Source organism: Buceros rhinoceros, unplaced genomic scaffold (genome assembly GCF_000710305.1).
Source record: "Buceros rhinoceros silvestris isolate BGI_N320 unplaced genomic scaffold, ASM71030v1 scaffold9150, whole genome shotgun sequence".
Taxonomy (NCBI): domain Eukaryota; kingdom Metazoa; phylum Chordata; class Aves; order Bucerotiformes; family Bucerotidae; genus Buceros; species Buceros rhinoceros.
Window position 1 is genome coordinate 20349 of NW_010387848.1, and position 18726 is coordinate 39074.

The 18726-nt window shown below is 40.5% G+C and overlaps 1 protein-coding gene across 1 annotated transcript; it reads right to left on the minus strand.

The window, feature by feature from the left end:
• Positions 1 to 15358: 15358 nt before the first annotated feature.
• Positions 15359 to 18594, minus strand: ZADH2 (zinc binding alcohol dehydrogenase domain containing 2). Its single transcript, XM_010136585.1, is given in 3 exon segments — positions 15359 to 17113; positions 17697 to 17741; positions 18389 to 18594. Coding segments are annotated over 3 exon segments (1176 nt in total). The 3' UTR covers positions 15359 to 16188.
• Between the last annotated feature and the right edge of the window lie 132 nt (positions 18595 to 18726).

Here is an 18726-nt window from a genome sequence, read left to right on the forward strand (position 1 = left end):
CCAGGGAAGGTGCAGAGATGGTTTGGTCCATTTTCACACTTGTACTTCAAACTGGTCATGCAGCGTGTGGCAAAGAGCCGGGAAGCACATAGCTTTCAAAGCCTCTGAGTATTCCTTCGGGATGTATGACTGAAAATCTTTTATAAAGTACTTTAATAACTAGATGGGACTACAGCCTGTGGTTAAAAATTCCAGTGGAAGTTACCAGCCTGAAGTAGGCTGGGATGAAGCAGGGGTTTCAGTGGGAAGCTGGCAGAGAGCTGCTTCTGAAGTGGGTACAGACAAGCCAGCAGGCAGCACATCGTCCTGCTGCTCGATCCATGCCAAGTCTCTGGGGCAAGCAACCCACTGGAGACACCCATTTGCTGTTTCCCCGGCAAGGTGCAAAACCAAGGTCCTGAGCAGCAGTGATTATTAAGGATGGGAATTTCACATGAGCTGCATGTTAAATCTGGTTGAATTCCAGCCCTGGTAATTGCAGTATTCCCAAAGGAATTCCTGCGGCTGATTCACCTGGGAAAGGCACAGTGGTCCTTAATCCACCATCTGAGGCACCGAGGGCTGTCACAACATGCTGCATGACTGGCTTTCGGGTGGGGCTCTTCCAAGATCTCTCGCTGATGTGTTCCGCGTGGGATTCATAAACATTTACTAGGTCAGGGCGACTGAGCGAACCTGAACAGACTGTTTAGCTCAGTGGTTAGCATGGTCACATGGGAGAGAGGAGACTTGAGCTCTGTTTCCTGAGCCAATTAAGAATCTGGAGCACATCTAGCACCCAGAGCCTGCTCTGGAAGATGAAGAATACCTTCTGCGTCAAGTGCAGGTACTAAGAGTGAATGGATCTAGATCTGGATGCTCCTGGATATACCCAGATGCAAAGCTTTAGGTGCTTTCAGGCAGCAGTAGCAGACTGGGAAATTGTGAACCCTGTGTGCTTACAGGACTTGGGCAGCAGAGCAGTGCCTCTGCTCTTTGTGCAACAGAGATCCTAGAAAATAAGTTATGACAGAGGAAAGCATTACGGCTAATGAGAAAGGAACTGACTCTAAGGTGTAGTGATTATGATGGCCAGTCAGGAGTAGGGTGCCTCAGTTCTGCCTCCTACTACATTTAGTATAAATTATATCAAGCAGAGCAGCTTCAAAAAGGGATATCCCTATTCAAAAATAGCCCCCATATTTTTGTGCTTAGGGCACTTCTGAGAAGCGTGTGTTTAAAAACCTTGCAAGAGCTGAATTTAATTCTCTTCTCTGCCTTCATCTCAGGTAGGTGTTCAAATTGCCTCTTTTCAGGGCTGGGTTATTCATATCACATGGACGCCTACCAGAGTGGGTCTGGATGGGAGAGATGTCTCACATGCAAGTGCCAGTGCAGCTTAAACCAGGAACATAACTCCCTGGCAGAACCTGATGTTATGCATGGCCTAAAGAAAAGGACACACACCTGGAGAAGCTTGTTGCCTGGAGAACCTTACTGTTGTTGGAAGAAAGGCAGACACCTGGGCTCCGTAGGTGTCTCTTTGGTGCTCTGCTGGTGAGCAGACATTTGGAGGCATCTGAATTGGTGAGTTTTCATTTACTATCCAATCATGCCTGTGTAGCTATTGCAACGAATCTTTCAATGTGGGAACTCACAGGAAGGTTTTTCTTTGCAGCTCTTTTGGAGCACATCAAGATGCCTTGCTTTCTAAATGAAAGTGTTCCTAGAATTCTTTGCAAAGCTGACATGTTAATAAGATCCACCTCAGTCCACATTCTCTTCTTCTAACTCTCCCAAATGTAAAACAGGCTCTAAAATAAAATTCCTGTTACTAAACCTTATGTAGGCTTTTTCCTTTGAGAGCTCAAATCCAGGAAACAAGGGGGAAGATTCAGTCACTTGAAGGGTGCAGACTTCAGCATTATTATTTGACAGCAAAAGAACAAAAATGCTTAAGAAAAAGCATATACTAAATAAATCTAATTGCATTATGAGGAGCACCAGGCATCCTATAAAAACCTGTTGCCTAGATTATGTGCTGATAATAACAATTTATCAGCAAATGATCTTCATGCAAAGGAGCCCACGCAATTCGCTGGGGTTTGGCAGATTTCTGGATTCCTTTGACACAGCCTGTAGTAAAATAGTCCACCAAAAAACAACCAAAACAAAACAAACTCCCCCTATATACCTCCAAATACTAGACTGGTGGCTCAGGTGTTTTACCAGGGTCTTCTCTCTGTTAAATTGCCATATTTTATAAAGCATGTTACACACTACTCATTTTTGTACCTTCTCTTCTTTCCCTGCCCTCTTTGGCCATGCCTAAGAGTAAACCACCTGTACAAGCACTTGCATTAGTTAGAACTGAATCAGCAAAGCAGTCTCACCTGAAAGTAGCCTAGTTTATTCTCTAGGTTAAGGCTGATTTTTCTTTATTTATACTTTTAAACTTCTTTGACTAACAGGTTACTTAAAACCTAGCTATGGTAATGAAGGATCAACCTGTCTAAGATACACTTCCTGCATCTTTTTCCATGGGTTTCAAAACCCGTTGGTTTTGAAGATACCAAATGAAGAGTAAATGGCAGGTATTTGGTATTTTCCCTTTTAAGAGGTGTTGTAATTTTATACACCAGGATAACACCTGTGGGTCAAGCAGTCTCTGAGCTTTGGATTGCTGCAGACTGAGAGTATTGCAAAGATGTGACTACAGATTTGCTTGTACTTATCTTTTTTCCAAGATACCTAAGAAAAAATGTTTGTAGGTAAGCTATACTGTGTGCTTCGTGCTTCTGTAGACTGGAACTCTGTTATTCATGGGATGTGGAGTGTAACATTGATTTTGTGTTTTGATTCTTCTGTAATTGCAGAGTGAGGAGAAGAGAATTGGGCTCTTTCTCTTCACAAATGGGAAGGTATGGTCTTTGATCTTAATGCTAGAACCGGTAATCAAATGTTGGTTTCCTGGCTTTTAATGTGTGAATGAGTTGAAAGATGCTCTCGGCTAGGCTAACAAGCCATGTGTAGTGGGGCAACGATGCCTTGTGTAGCTCATTCTTGACCCATTTATGATATATAACAAATGTAGGAAGGTCTTTTAATCCACAGGTTAAGAATGCCTGTCTTTACCTAGACAAGGCCAGGGTATTTGCAGGCTTTGAAAAGTATCCCCACACACTACTGTACACTTGCCTTTCCCCTATTTTTGCTTATCTTTGTGTTTGCTAGCCACAGTGCTTTCTGTTCAAATAGTGTTAACTTTGTGGTAAGATTCACTTCATGTCACCTTCATTACTATGTGTCCCCTGAATGGAAATAATCTGGTGGAACCTTGTGAGACTGGTAGTGTCTATGCCTGGGCTTGGGAAATCACTGCGCAGTTCTTATGGCCACACAGCTACACAAACCCTGCTTATTTCCTCCTCATCAATGAAAGGCACTGAGTGCTTAAGGAAGTCAACAGTTGGATTTTGCTTGGAATTATATGTGAAGGATCCTCCTTCTTGTCATTTTATTTATCATTAACAGCCATTATAATTTCTTCCCAGCGGCAATTACACTGATATCACCACATCTAAATCAGAAATGACACTGTAGTGGTTATATTATGTTGACTGGGCATCACCTAATTTTTAAGTGGCATTCTTGCCCCATCATTGTGATTATATCTCTTTCTAATAAGGAATATAAGAAAAGATCTGCATAATGGGAAAACATACATATTAATATATTCCATGACAAACATGTTAACTTTACATATTAATCTTAGTAAATAGAAGTCATGTTTACATTTTTCCTCTTCAGTACACTGTTCTCTTGACAGCTTGCTCTCCCTCTGGTTTTATTCTTTCCAATCCTGGTGTACGTTCCACTGCCTCTGGTCATCCTGTTAGTCGCAGAAGGAGAAGGCAGGTCATATCTGTCTGGTTAAAAAGAAAAAAAAAAAAGGGAAAAACCGATGTTACTGGATAACGTAATATTACTGCCTTCATTGCATTCAGGTCTGCGTGAAGGGACTTGGATATGTGCAATAAACATATGTGTGTGATAATGAGATTGTTGGTGGAAAGTCATCTTGAAAAGACAAGGAGCAATTAAGCTTGCTTACTTATACAAGTTAGAATGACAAGATGCCATTGTCGGCCCCACTCATCCATATAATAGGGTTCTCCTTCCCTGCTTAGCTGTACTGGGAAAAGCATTTCCTGTCAAACCTCTGCCATGGCTCCACCATAAAGCAATCTGCCTTCTTCCCTTTTATATACAGTTCATTCTCACACTCATGTCACTGTCCTGATTTCAACTGAGTGCCTGCTAGCAAGCACCTGAATTAGAATGCTTTAAGAATTCAATGCAAAGCCTTCATTTAACTGAGTATTTATTTGTATTGGTGTACCCTCTTGTCCAATTTTAATTGAATACTTAAAGATGTCAGTGGGGAGATGTGCAGGTTGCTCAAAAATGTTTAATAATGCGATGTGTGGAGTCAACAAATAATGCACCTTCCTTTTGCTATCTTGAAGATTTAGATAGGATATCTTGGATGCTATCGACAAGGAAAGAAGTGTGGAACAGTAGGAACATATGATAGTTAGTGTTAGATAACAATAGCTATCCTTATGCATCTTGAATTGAATGATGAAGCCATCAATTAGAGAAATAGCCCTCTAAGTATATATCATTGGCAAGATGAATATCAGCACATTGTATTTCTGGATGGAGATCTCGGTGATCTGTAATTCAGAGAGGCAGTGAATAGTATATACAGTCAAACTAATCCTGTGATATTGAAAATCAGAAATCTTTTGTCCTCTGCAAGTTTCTTTGTTTTTTAGCGACTAAACTCTTTCAGATAATGAAAGTATTTGTACTTTAGATTAATTACTTACTAAATGAGAACACATTGTTTATCAAGATGCCATTCTTCTCCACACTCAGCATATTTAGTGGATGCTTTCAGGGCTTAAAAGAGCATGAGGAGCAGTTCTTTGTAGTTGTTGTCTGGTCTCTTAATTAATTCTTACATACATGGAAATCCAATCACAGCCTATGGACTCCATTAGAGTCTCTCTCCATACCAAGGAACAGACCTGGCATCCACTCCTGACGTGGCGTAGCCTCTATTTTCAACCTAAAATCTCCCATAGTCTCTTTGGAATGTCCGATAGTTTCTATCTACTCTGCCTATTCCAAAAGGGGTTCTTTTCTTTTTTAGCTTTAATAGTCAGTATGTTTATAGCAGAAAAGCAACAGAAAGAAAAGCTAAAGAGATGGGAAATAACAACTTGCACTTGCCAGTCAGTTTCAGTTCTTTCACTTACACTTGAAAGTGAGTGAATATTCCATGGTCAGGTCCAACATTTATTCTTGGATCTGTATATAGGTATCAAAACATACTGCAGCTGAGTTACACAGTGAGAATAGCTCTGTAGGAGAATAAAGATAAAATACACGGACAGACTGTTATTTATGCGGTGCTAGACTAACTATAAAAATACAACTTAAGGAATGGGAATAAGCATTCATGCCTATTATATATATAATTATTATTCCTGGTCAAGTTTTTTTAATATGGACTCTTCTGTGTGAGATCAGCTTTGTGATCTTTTCATGGGGGTCTAAATGTTTCAGTTCTATTCATATTTGTTTGCTTACATGAGGAAGGCCATTACATTAAAAATGGATCCTACCAGGGATGCCAGTGATCACTGCAGCGAAGAAGAATTTATAGAGCCTTAGGGGAAAGAACGGTCACTGCCTTTCCCAGAAATATTTGAAAGGGCTAATGAAGTTTGTTGGATCTCAGTGGTATTGACAATGTATGGCCTGATGAGGGGAAGAAAAAACCCCAGGTCTTTCAGGAAAGCAGCAGCTAAAAGAAATTTCTGTAGCCTTCCCCCTTCTAAATCTAATCAAATGAAACCACCTACAGGCCAATAAACTTCTTGAGTGCACTTTGCCCTAGAAATAGTGTTTTATTATCACCAAAAACATAAATAATGCAAGAAAAGAAAATGTTTGAGGTCTCGTTAATGAGCTATTGTTGAGGCACCCTTCGCTCTTATCTCCTTTCATAGCCTGATGCAAAGAGCAGCATCCAGTGGTCGAGAGTGTATTTTGAGTGCTGCTAGGAAAGTACAAATGAAAAAACAGACTTAATTACACTGCTTACTGCATCTAGAGGTCCATGTGGTTTGACCGGCTGTGTTAGGACACCCTGTAATTTGGAGGAATTCTCTGCATGCTGGCACCATAAATGTACTGCTATCCAAAGGATGGTTAATAATCTGAAGTTGGCTGTTAACATTGCTGGAGCTGGTGTCTATAATTTCAGCGAGTGACCTGAATGACTCTGCAATGAAAGACTGAAATGTCACTCTCCTCTTTTACTTTGTTTGCCTTGAGCAAAGACTGCTCCAGATTGTGTACATCCACCGATGTCCGAATGATGAAAGGGCAGCGCGTAAGCATAGATTCATGGCTCTGCTAAATCTCCCTGCTCTGGCAGAACAGTAGGGAGCATGCGGAAGAGGGCATGGGAGAAAAATAAGATGGTCTCCTCCAGAGCAGCTTCCGCTGTAGCTATCTTTTCCCTTCTCTGAGCACGTAAAGGCAAGGCTGGCTATATGGACCTAGCTCTCCTATGCTCCCTAGCTACCAGCCACCAGTAAATCAGACCCCGATGCCTGTGGCTAAAGGCAAAGCAAAAGGTTTCCATTACCCAGGTATTTATTTTTCACCTGCTGCTGTGACACCTGTGTAATAACAGTTATGTACAACAAAAGGTAGGCTGACCTGACTTCGAGTATTTCATTGCTTCTTTTCATTATGCTGAGTAAGCAAGCAAGCAGAGGACTCATGTTCTTCTCAGGAGGTGTTACGGTCCATCCAGCTGAGACATCTGTGGAGTGGCAAGTGCAAAGAGCTTTACTTTTGCTGTCACAAATCTTAAACCCTTGTTTCTGTTGTGTCTTTTTTGGTACAGCTCAGATGCAGTAAAGGCATAAAATACTATCAGTAAATTTCAGAAAGTTCAGTATTTGCATTTCATTTGGAAACCCCTGACATTTTGGCATATCTTCACTGGAAGGCCAGGGCAATGCTGAGTGAAGATCAGTGTTGGCATTAAAATATACAAGGTGTGGAGAGCTGGTAGACTTCAGAGCAAAGCCAGCCTGCCAGCAGCAAAGCAGCCCTGGGGCAGGGGATAAGTCTGAGTGTTAGGGTTGGTGGTTTCTCTTAAATACAGAATTGAACAAATTCACTACTGAGCTTTGAGTCTGTATCTTCTTGGAGGGAGACAGGTTCTTAGTGAAAATATGCTTGTTTTCTTCAACGTCATTCAGACGTTCAGGTGTGTTGTCTGATGTACAAGTGTCGGAACTGGGGGCTCTTCAACCTTTCCGTTTACTGTGTGATAGATGGGAAAGCACTGGAAAGGTACCATTCTCTGTATTCCCTCTAGTATGGTAAGGCCAGCTTTCAAGGACCAAGAAACTGTTCCATCATTTGTCTAAGAGTGCGTGTCAGTTGTACACTGGCAAAATTGTGCTGGGAAGCCCTAACGAAACCTAAGCTGAATGACTATGCTCATTCTCCTCCAGCCATCATGAAAGCACTATCAATGTTTTGTTTACTGAAAGCTGTAGGAGGTACTGCTGCCCTTTATATAGGACAGGTGAAGTCCTGGCTATACTTCTGCAAGCAAAGTCATTGCCTTCACCTTCCCACCTTGTGTTTGTCTGTAATTACTTGAAAATGTGACATGTCAGGAAGCTAGAAGAAAATCTAGAAAGGAAGGGCACTGGCATTTGTGGAGTACTGCTGTTAGATTTGGGACTGTACCTGGTTTACATAGCGGGGAAGAAAAGGCCTGTTGCTACTTGTTGAACTCATCTAAGGTGAAGCACAAACTTCGGCTTTCCTCCAGTCACCTGAAGACACCACCACCAATGTCCTTTTCTTCCCTTGCTAGATACAACCTTGTATTCTACAGTGTCTTTTATCCATGTCCCTCCATTCACCTTACAGGATTCTGGTTCATACCACGTGAATCACTGCTGAACTCTTTTGTATCGGTACAATTTCAGCTTTGTAGTAAAAGAGAAATACTTGGCTGTTTTTTAAACTAGGATGGACAATAACCTGTTCCTCACACCTGAATTAATTTACAGAAGGATAATACCTGAGAACTGGAGGGTCGCCTTTTTAGTAGTTAGCCTTGAGCAAGGCTTGCTTTGCCATGACCTGTCATAGGACAGCTCAGAACTTGCTGCTGTTGCCACCATAGCTCTTACAACACTAGCGACTGCCAAAACACTGAATTTCTCAAGACTTTGGGAGCTATCTGGAGGTCCTGGGAAATTTCACTATGATTTGAGGGGAGGCAGGTCTGTGTTAGAACTGCTCTTTTCAGCAGCATGACACTCGCACACACATACACATGTACACGCACACAGAGAATTAAGAGCCAGGTTCTCCTCAGAGACTTTTTTTACACTGTTTCAAGAGCGTTATTCTTGTTCCTCATTTACACTCCCAGGAGAGGAAACTGACTCAATATCTCTCTTATTTGTAGGCACTTGTGATAGCAGATTGAGGTTTCCCAGCTCAGTAAGAAGTCAAATGATCCAATAACTGACTCTGCATCTCGAATACTGAGAATACAGGAAAAATAACACACTTTATCCACTTCCTTCTGGCTATTCTTGCCACACCCTATGCAGGGAGGAAAGGTACATTACGCTGCTTGTGTGCAGAGGTTATTTCCAAAGCAACACAACCCAAGGAGAACTCTTCATTAGGGCACCAATGAGGGATTACACATAGGTGTCAAGGGGCAAATAAGCCAGGCGTTTTGAGCATTATCCTTGTTTAACATTATGAAATGGCTTTCAAAACTCTGGATGCAAATAAAACTTTCCTACAGGCTGCCAGAAACAGCCACACCAATAATGTCATGCAACGTGAATGAAGTTGGAATGTTTTTCTTTGTAGCGATCAGACACGCCACACAATTTCTGTGGAGTTCTCTTTCTTGGGTGGCTGAAACCACTTGGCTCGCAGCCTCATGCCCCTCAGTTCACCTGAGGCATGCCATAATCAGCCAGAACCACACTGCGTGTCATGTCTTACTGCTTCCAGAAAATATACAAACTTCCTTTCCTTCTATTCCCTTTGTGAATTAGCCCCTTAGGGGTACGGTTTTAAGACAGCACGCAAGAAGCCTGTGCACAGATCCTCATAACACATAATGAGATTTGTGTGCATGCCTACTTCCTCTGAAAATAAACTCTAGAACAGCAGAAGTGACTTAGTCTGGTACTTGCTTTTGACCTCCCTCTTGTGATGGAAGATAAAGACTTCCACCTCCTTCTCCTCTGGAAAACCCAGAGGATATGTTTGGATGATGCGCTGTCTGGTCCTGCAGCAAACTGAGACATTTCTTGAGGTTTTCAGCATACTCAGCAACAGCTCTGAAGTAAGATCAAGTTGTTCAACACTTCGTGGGATAAACTTGGCTTAAGAGTCCAGGTGCAACAGGACTACACGTCTGGTGACAGAAGGCTTGAATGTAAAATTTTTGTTTCAAAATGCCATCAGAAAACACTGCAAGTCCAGGAGAGCTGAGTGCTTCTGACAGGTAGAAAATTCTCACCTGCAGACTGGCCAGGCTGGAAAGACCAGGGCTGGTCTTTCCAAGCCCTTATTTGAAACTACAGGACTGGGTAGGATTTAGTGACTTTTCTCAGTGAAAACTCCCCTGTGCAGAACCACACAGGCTTCTCATACACGGTCTGTGTGTAATGGTTCTTTGCAAGACCTGCAAAAAAAGCCAGAGAGAGAGAATGTTCTATAAACCACCACCAGAAGCCCTAAGCTGCTCTGGATTGTGGGAAGTTTTCCTGCAGTCTGCCAGGATCCACGCTGAGCGCCAGGGGAGCTGAAAACTGCTATTGTCCTGCGATAAGGGGTTTACTTGAAGCAGGCTCTGCTGGAGGCACAGCATAGACTTACAACTCGTGTTGAACCAGCACAGCCAAAATGCCCCTTATAACCAGTGCCAAGTGCACTGAAGTCAAAAATCCTGCTGCCCCATAACCTAAGTAAAGAATGTGAGTTTAAGGTGGGGAAATATACACTGGAATGTATAACTGAGGTCAAGGTATTGTGTGCCTAGGCCGTGTACACAGAATTTTGTTGGCACTCGCTGCGAATCCAGAGCCCACACTGGACAGTTTCTTATTTTTTTCCTTAGGTCTGGTCTACGTGTACGTTTGCACTAGTAAAACACAGCTAGTGCAGTAAGTGTTTACCCCCTCTGATGTTACCGTTTCATCTGGTCTAATAAGGTCCAGCTTTTATTTACGTGTGTATCTGTGCTTGTGAGAAGCAGGAAGAACACCCCAGCTGGGGAGGAAAAAGAAAAAAGACTCCTGAGTACCTACCAAGGAGTTAATGCAATGGGGTATATGTGAAGGGGTTAAAACGCTACACAGGTACAGATCCTGTGGCAATTACAAATGTTTTTGAAATAAAAACCAGAAACAGGAAGCCAAAGAACAGGTCCCTAAGGCAGGCATCTGTCTTAAATGATATCATTTGTCAAGTTTCCAGCATCTTGTGGTTGTGAACACAAAAAGAAGTTCTGTGTTATACTAAGGACATTACATACTCATTAGTTGGAATGTTCCTGAAGTACATAATACAGGATTTTCATTTAATAAGAAGCAGCTACTTGCCACTGCGTTGTACATAAAATAAATTCTGGGCACGCTAATTGCCATTCAAGGATGTTCTACATAATTTTTGACAGGTTTTTCTTCCCCTCCCCCTTTAGACTACACTGTAAAAATTGTGAGCAGAATGCATTGCTATAGTTTAAAAATCTTTTTAGAATATTTTCTTATTTGTGAAATCTGGATTCCTGAAATTATATTGAAGGTTTTAATGCAGATAGATATTAAAGAAAAAAGAAAAACAAGTTACTGATAGGAATATCATACCAAGAGAGTAGCATGAAAGCAAAATGCACATGTATATGTATATGTGTACATATATATATATACCTATCTCAGCATGATAACTCTTCAAGTCCTCACCCCCCATCTCGAAGAACAAACCTAACTGTAATTAATTGGTATAGTCCCTCTATCTGAACACTATTAGTGCATTAGAGTTAACTAATATATAAGCTTCCCCCTTGCTGCCCTGCCAATGACCTTAAGCTTCACGTGGTAGGAAGGCCACTTGCTGCAGAATAGAAAAGTAATTTATCCACCATGATTGTTTAGCCCTGGCCCCTCTGTAAAACAGCGACTGACAATTGTGCTGTATTATGGATGGTACGTTTGTGGTATGTACAATAGTGTGCAGAGCATCAAACTGACTTCCCTGAACACTGCAGGCAGGGCTTGAAAAGTGATCCTGGAAAGAAGAGGCTACTTGCTGAGAGATGGCCCTCCATTTCCAAATCTTTTTTTATTCCCCCCAAATATCTCACCACCACCACTTCTTTTCTTTTTTTTTCACTGCAAAGAGATACCAGTATTCTTTTCTCAGCTCAGTAAGAGTAGTATGTAGTTTTCTGTTCATAAAAGTATGTCACATTAAAAAAAAAAAAAAGTTACTTTCTTTGCTTTTATTTTACCTGGGATTTCCCTGCTTCTTTCCACATTTCAGGATTTAGCATATTCCCTCAAAACATAATAAATTTCGATTCCGTAGCTTAAGGGATCCATCAGTTAAAATGTTAGTCTTTCATCTTTATTACCCTCCCATTAAAATGAAAGAAACCGGGACACACTTCAGTTTAGAAGAAGCAATTTAGTTGGTAATGTCCTTACTGCTCAAGTCTTTACAAAGAGAGAAAGTGCATTATTGCTTATATTTCACACATCTATCTGCATAAGAAGCAACTAAAGCTTTCAGACACATACGATGTTAAATTTAATAATATTCTTTGATTAGATTATTTTATTACAACATTTTTCCATTACCAGTCATTTCCCGTACACATTTACATTCATAAAACCTGCAGGTTTTTCTTTGTTTGCGTGTGTGTATATGTATTCATAAAGCAAGGAAAAGATTTTCTGGTTTGCTACAGCTGTTAGATTTGAAAAGAACAGATTAATAACTAGCTACCACGTAGGACTAGGTTTTCTTGTACACTGCACCAGTAACCCTTTGCTATAATGAGGACACAAAGAGGCTCACATCAGGCTGCTCCTCTTCTTCATAACTCAAAAGCGTCACAGTGGCAATAGCCTCTAGTGCTATTTGTCTTTAGTGCAGTTGTGACACTTCGGCATGATCCATAATTTGGCAGCTATTTACCGTGACATTTCCCTTCAGTGCAGCCATAACATTCAGTGAAGCCATTATTTGGTTCCATTTACCATATAAATTGTATTGTCGTGCATGCATGCTAGCAGCTACATTAGGTACCTGAAAATGAGTAAATCTTGTAAAATAGATACTAACAGCTATTCAGCAGAGAAATTTCTTTACTCCTCAGAAGTGGGAATATATGTATAAAATCTGCAAACACTGCTGCAAACTTTTTCTTGAGAGACTGCAATTATTTGTACTTACGTGACACAGCAGTTATTGATATCCACTTATTAAATACATACATTAGATACATATATACACACACATGCACATCTGCACATGTACAAACGTATAGCAAACTATTTTTTGCTTGGTAGAAATCTAACTTAATTCAGAAAGGTATTAGGAGATTCCAGCATAGCAATTAGGTAGGAAGCGTATCTGCAAAATGTGCTGAGGGTTGCAGGCCAGGAGAGAGCGAGTACGTGTGTGTCCGTGTGCGCGTGCGTATGCACACATGTGACAGACTCAGGAAAAAAGCCAGCTCTTCATCTAGTTCTTTGTTGTTTTTCCATGGAAGCATATGTGTGTAGGAAAGGGAAATTCTGTTATTAGCCTCAGCAAACAATGCCAGATTCCTCTGTAGCAAATTCATTTAGAAAGGTAAAATTAGGATGTAGTGCTAGCAACCACATCTCAATGAGCTGCTATTATTAATAGTATTATTATTTAAATCCGTGCTCTCTACATATAGTATACTTAGTACTTCCCAGGCAAATGTATTATTATTTTTAATCATTTAAGTCCCCACTGTGCACACAGCTTTTAATACACCTTTTTTGCAAGCATATTAAGTGTATTGTTATTAATCCCTTGCTGTGACTCTACAGTATTTCTTTTCCTTGTATGTTCAATGTCCTATCATCATTTAAACCTCTCAGTGTGTGCATGCCATATACATTTTCCTATCCATCTAATATTTAAACATTATTTAAATCCATCATAGCTTACTTATTCAAAATCAGCCCTGCTCCCCTAACTGTTAGTTTGCAGAATATACTTTTAAATAAAGAGAAGTTGGCTTTTTTTTTCCCCCTGTAAACCAAAAATTCTTATGAATCTCAGCAGAAACGCCTTATCTGTGTGGCTCAGAAATACTTTTCAGCCTCTCCCTGTTGATGATGCTCTCTAAATGATAAAAGTTGTATCTTTAAAACCAAAAGTTACTTCTTCATTCTGGATTCATTTATGGAAGGGCAATCATGTATATGCTGAGTTACCCCTTTAGCTTAACACAGGCATTGGATGAAAAGGACAAGCCAAATGGCCATAGCCCAATCCGAACGCTGAAAGGCCTACGAATTTAGAATGCTGGCCATACAAGGTCTGCATACGACAAATATCAACTTTTTATTAACGCTCTAATCAGTATGAAAGTGAGAAATAATAAGCCTGAAGCCAAAATTAAAACCAACAAAATGTCATATCTGAATACACATATATATCTGTGTGTGTGTGTGAACCTCCTAAAGGTTCCTCTCATTCCTTGTTTTGATGAGCGGAAGAGCCTGGGGCAGTTGCATTACACAATGTTAATACATGAAGAAACATACTAACAAGCAGAATGCTGTATGTCCAAACAGAATCCAGTCACAAGAATTTTTTACGACAAAAATGTCTGAAATTCAGTACCTACATCTGTTGGACTGACAGTGATCAACACCTCTGAAAATCGGACCCCTTGGATGGGTTTTGGCCCTTGGCTGCAGGAACTTGATTTGAAAAACTGTTACCCTTGTAACTCCTCTGTACATATCACAGACACAACCAACGATATTATTTTTATTTTGCCCTAGGACATCCCAAACAGACTGGTTGTTTGTTTGTTTTTTAAGATGTGTTTATTGACCAAGGGCACTGCCTTTTCTCTGAAAAAAAAAAAAAAAGAAACCATGTGCTTAGGAATAGGAATAAAGTAGCAAGAACTTCATATGCACTGGATCTTGCCTGGCACTTGAGTGTTTCCATCTTCCTAGCACCCAGTTGGAACGCAAAACCCCCCTTCTAATTATGTGAAACAGCAAAATATACCCAAATCTTCGTAATATTAGAGGGGAAAGAGGCAGTATATTTCTAACAAGTCTTCGTGCGAATGAAAATCAGAGGTTTGCTGCTCAGCTTGACTAAAAGTGAAATGGTAACAAAGACTGAAGCGGTTTTGCCTTTCCTCAAAATTCTCCGAAGTGGGACTAAACCCAGCAGTATCAGTCACACATGGCCCAAAAAAAGGAGCAGTTCTTTGTGGCACACAATTCTTTAGGATGCTAATGACACATGCACTAAAAAATTACTAGCATGTGCTAAACCAACGTTAAAAATACTTTTTCTACTGCATGTACTACTGAGTAAAATCTAACTTTTACATTAGTTTTCAAAAGGTTGTGTACAGTCAATCCTGAAAAATGCCCCAAAATTAAGTTTACCCTGGATTTTTTCCTTCAACCTCTAGACGTTATCAGTCTATCATTATGTTTATTATGATGTGTATGATCTTAAGAAATTCCTGTCTCTCCGACTGCGTACGAATGTATATAATTTCAAAAGATGTGGCAAAACTGGCCTTTAAGCTCTTAAACGTTTGCTATGGAAAAAAGACGCAGAGTGAGTATAAAGTATTTTATCGTTCTGGAAAATATTACACTTCTAGCTGGAATTCCCACTGTATGTACCATTAAAAATATCTATTAGGTGAGGAAGAACTTTCAAAACTTTACAGAACCTTCTAACTGCACCCTCTAGATAATCTATGGCTGAGCGTCCGCATGTGTACGAGGTACTGTGATTGTAGATTTAAAGCGGTCCTGCTGTTCGCAAAAGGGCTCCTGCAGAAGCAACGTTCAGTAAAAGTAGCAGCCTGAGTATGGGAAATCACATTGAGAATCACCAGTCAAAGAACTCCACAACACAGAGATTAGCTACAAAGGAGATAGTCAGCAAGAACCGTACCAATATGAATAAAAGCCACAAATATTTAAACAGCTTTTTAAATTTTATTAAATCTTCAAAAAACATACAGGTCCTGAACACAGGTGAACATCGCTCAAAACCCCACTCCATTAACCTTGTAACACTGACTAAAGGGGACACTGGACAGTAACAGTAACAGAAGCAAATGAAAAAGCAAGAAAATGAGATTGTTGCAACTCATAGTTAAAGACTTAAAATTGCACAGTCATTTACAGTTATGAAAGACATAATTAAAAAAAAAGTCAAGTTGCTTTTCTTAATACTACTGACATGTCAGAATTGGAGGATAAATTTCCCCGCGTAACCAGTCAAGGAGTATTACTACGATCCACGATGCAGCTGAGTTATGATTATTGTGTTTGTGACAAAAATCAAGAGCATAATTTTTTCCAGAAACTTCAAGTGATTAATAGAGCAACCACACGATACAACTCGTTACTTAGTCTTGTTCTAACAATTTTCTTTTTAAATCAGGGAATCAAAATTGCTGAAAGAATTTTTTTTTTCCTGTGCTGAACTATATATAAAGTCTTATCAAAGCAGTCTGACAGACTAAATCTGCCTCTGCATCAAGACTTATTCTGTCAAGAACAATGTTCTCGTCTCACACTAGCCCAAGCAACAGAATCAAACACAGGGCCATTAAGTCCGTGCTACAGCCTCTCATTTAAGCATTTTTAAGAAAAGAAAAGAAAGACGCTACAAAACTTTTTATTAACAACTTAATGCTGTTTTTTAATATAATATCCATTACGAAGTTAGGAAAATAAATTGTTTCTAGTAATTCTGTGGCATGAAGTGCCCATTTTCTCTCTTCTGATTTATATCATTGTTCTGTTTTTACAGCTTACTGTTGACAGAGTGAGGTAATTCAACTACAATTTTTCCAGTGTTTTTTCTCATGTACATGTAATCTACGGCACGGAATACAGACTCCAAGCCAGTGAACTTGCCCTCCGGAGACATATCTCCTAAGTCCACCTCACAAACCAGGTCTCCTCTTTCATACATCTCGAGCAAGTGCTTCAGAGCCATTTTGTATTCGGAAAAGTAATGGTTCAAGAAGAAACCCCGGATGCTGGCAGACTTCTTCAATAGTTTTGCTGGCAGTAACTCTGCTTTAATGGGCGGGAGGCCAGTAGGGTTTTGGTAGCCAGTGATAAACCCAATAACTATCAAGCGCCCTTTGGTAGCCAAGGAGTTAAGAGCCAAGTCAAACATCTTTCCCCCAACAGATTCGTACACTACGTCCACACCTTCGGGGTAGTCCTTCCTCAGGACAGACTCAACATTTTCAGTTTTATAGTTGATCGTACGGTCACAGCCAATGGATTTGAGAAAACCACCCTTTTCATCACTGGAGCAGGTTCCAATTACATGGCATTTCGCCTTCTTTGCAAGCTGCACAGCAAACTGGCCTGTTCCTCCAGCCGCTGCTGTCACCAGAACCTTCTTACCTTCAGACAGCTCTCCCAGCTCTTTCAAACTGATGTATGCAGTGGTGCCACTTATCATTAAAGTAAGAAACTCAGGTTTCACAGAGGGTAGAGGAACTGCTTCTTTGGCAGGCACAACTGTGTATTCAGCAAAGGAACCTGCCTTCACGTAGGCCACAGCTTGACCCACTGTATAATGCGCACTAGCACTGAGTCCTAATGCTACCACATCACCGACACCTTCAAAACCTATATCAAATGGGGGTTTAACTGATGCGTCATATCGACCAGCTGAGTAGTTTATGTCAGATGCATTAATGCCGACAAATCTAGAAGAAAACAAAAATGCATTAACGAGATTTATTCCTTACCAAGTCTTTGTCGTATGAGAAATCTTCAATTTAAATTCGTGGGCTAAGTATGAGACTTTTTTCTGATTATTGGTATATTTGAATAATAAGTGCACTCCAGAGACTCCTTCCATCAGACTTTTGTAGTTTACATTCTGTTACTCTAAAATTAAAGATAAATTTGCTGAAAGAAAAAAAACCTCACCATATATTTTCCTCAGGTCCATTTGACCAAACTAAGCAAACTAAAAGATTAAAAGATGGAAATTAATTGACCACTTTACACAAGATGTGAAAACACTGCAAAGCAGTAAATATGTGGATTCTGGCAACAAATTTACATTTTTGAATACAATAATACTGTTAATGACTAACGAACATATTAACTATCGATGTCATTTGCAAGGTCATGTTACTGTAGGCAAGTACTTTTTAACTGATGGAGTCACTACAGCAAATTTGCCTTTTGATGTAGCTAATGTCAACGTTAAAGTATTTTTCTTTATAGAAATTACTTGCAACACATCAAAACAACCTTGCACAGAAGGACTAAAATTATAACACTGAGTATCAAGTCCTACTGACCTCTAACAGGTGAAAATAGATGCTAATTTTTTTTAATAGAGAAAGACAGAGACATTCTCACAACTTGATTAAACACTAGAAGATAAAGCCTAAAAGAAAGTTATCATCTAGCTTAAACACCAACAATATTTTAGTTACACTTTTAAAAAAACGTAATAATATCTCTACACAGGAAAGGGAAGAGAGACTGGGAGATTCTGTTAACTGGAAAATCTAAAAAAAGAAACACAGACACCACCAGGACTTTTACTACATGTGGAAGCGACAGCCTGAAAGGTGTACCTGGTAGCATGCAAAAGCTGCAGAAAGTATACAAAGCGCAGTTCTAATCGCTGTAGTGTAGCAATAGACTCAGATCATGTGTGTATGTAGTTTTAAATTGCTTGCACACAGAGCAAGAACTAAAACCGCTTTGCTCATTTTAATTTCCTTCATTCTTCATAGCATGAAGAGCCTCAAACTTTCACCAGTTTGATATGTTACATATAGAAATACACGTATGTATAAACATATCCATGCATAAAATAGATGAAAATGACTTTTGCTCTTTTTAATTGTCTTTAATTCACTGCTCAGCCACAACAACAAAAAAAAAAAATGCCTGCGTCCTGTCTGTAGGTCCGAAAAAAATTATCCCATATTATCCTGCTTTAAGGTAACTCACAGTACTGCGAAAAGATGTACAAAAAGCGGAGCAGCAGCTTCCGAGGCAAACCGCGTCGCTCGGGCGCCAGGGAGAAGGGTTCGGGGCACCGAGACGAGACGTGCCGGCGCTGCATTAAGCCTCCTCCCGCTTTCACACCCCAACTTCTGTGGAAGGTTGCGGAGGGCGAGAGGCCAACGGGGAGCTGTGCTCGCCCCCTCCCCGGTCTCATCCCTTCGCGCAGCGCAGGGAGGGTGGTGGTGGCGTCTCTCTCGGTAGCCGTCGGGCCAGCCCCCAGGCGCTCCCTCTGCCCCCACACCGGCCCCAACCCGCAGGCAGGTCCTCACTCCTGGCGGGGCTGAGC